General features: G+C 39.1%; 1 protein-coding gene across 1 annotated transcript in view; it reads left to right on the top strand.

The window, feature by feature from the left end:
* Nucleotides 1-295: 295 nt before the first annotated feature.
* cngb1a (cyclic nucleotide gated channel subunit beta 1a) overlaps nucleotides 296-394 on the top strand; it is a 24,095-nt gene continuing 23,996 nt past the window's right edge. The window contains exon 1 of the mRNA XM_087175624.1: nucleotides 296-376. Coding sequence (XP_087031750.1) covers nucleotides 296-376 — 81 coding nt within the window. The remainder of the gene's footprint in view (nucleotides 377-394) is intronic.

Genomic DNA, 394 nt, shown 5'->3' with positions numbered 1-394 from the left:
TGAGAGAAAGAAAGGAAGCGAAAGAGAGATAGGGAGAGAAAGAGAAAGAAAGAAAGAAAAAGAAAGAACGAGAGAGAGAAAGAAAGAAAGAAAGATAAATAAAGACAGAAATAAAGAAAGAGAGAAAGAATGAAAGAGAGAAAGAAAGAAAGAAAGAAAGAAAGAAAGACAGAAAGAAAGAAAGAAAGAAAGAAAGAGAGAAAGAAAGAAAGAAAGAATGAAAACAGAGCTATACTAATTGGTCCAGTCTGTTGTCTGACGGCTTCATGTTTAAATGTCTGTGTTTTAATGGAGGATGTTGAGCTGGGTGGTGAAAGTCGTTCCCCAGCTGCCTGAACCTCCGTCCAAAAAAGATGAAGAGAAGAAGGAGCCAGCCGCAACCCCGCCCCCTGCT

Source organism: Seriola lalandi, unplaced genomic scaffold (genome assembly GCF_002814215.2).
Source record: "Seriola lalandi dorsalis isolate HSWRI2012SDOR001 ecotype SW California unplaced genomic scaffold, Sedor1 jcf7180002054478, whole genome shotgun sequence".
Taxonomy (NCBI): Eukaryota; Metazoa; Chordata; class Actinopteri; order Carangiformes; family Carangidae; genus Seriola; species Seriola lalandi.
The sequence above is the reverse complement of the archived record's forward strand: the minus strand, read 5'-3'. Positions and strand labels throughout refer to the sequence as shown.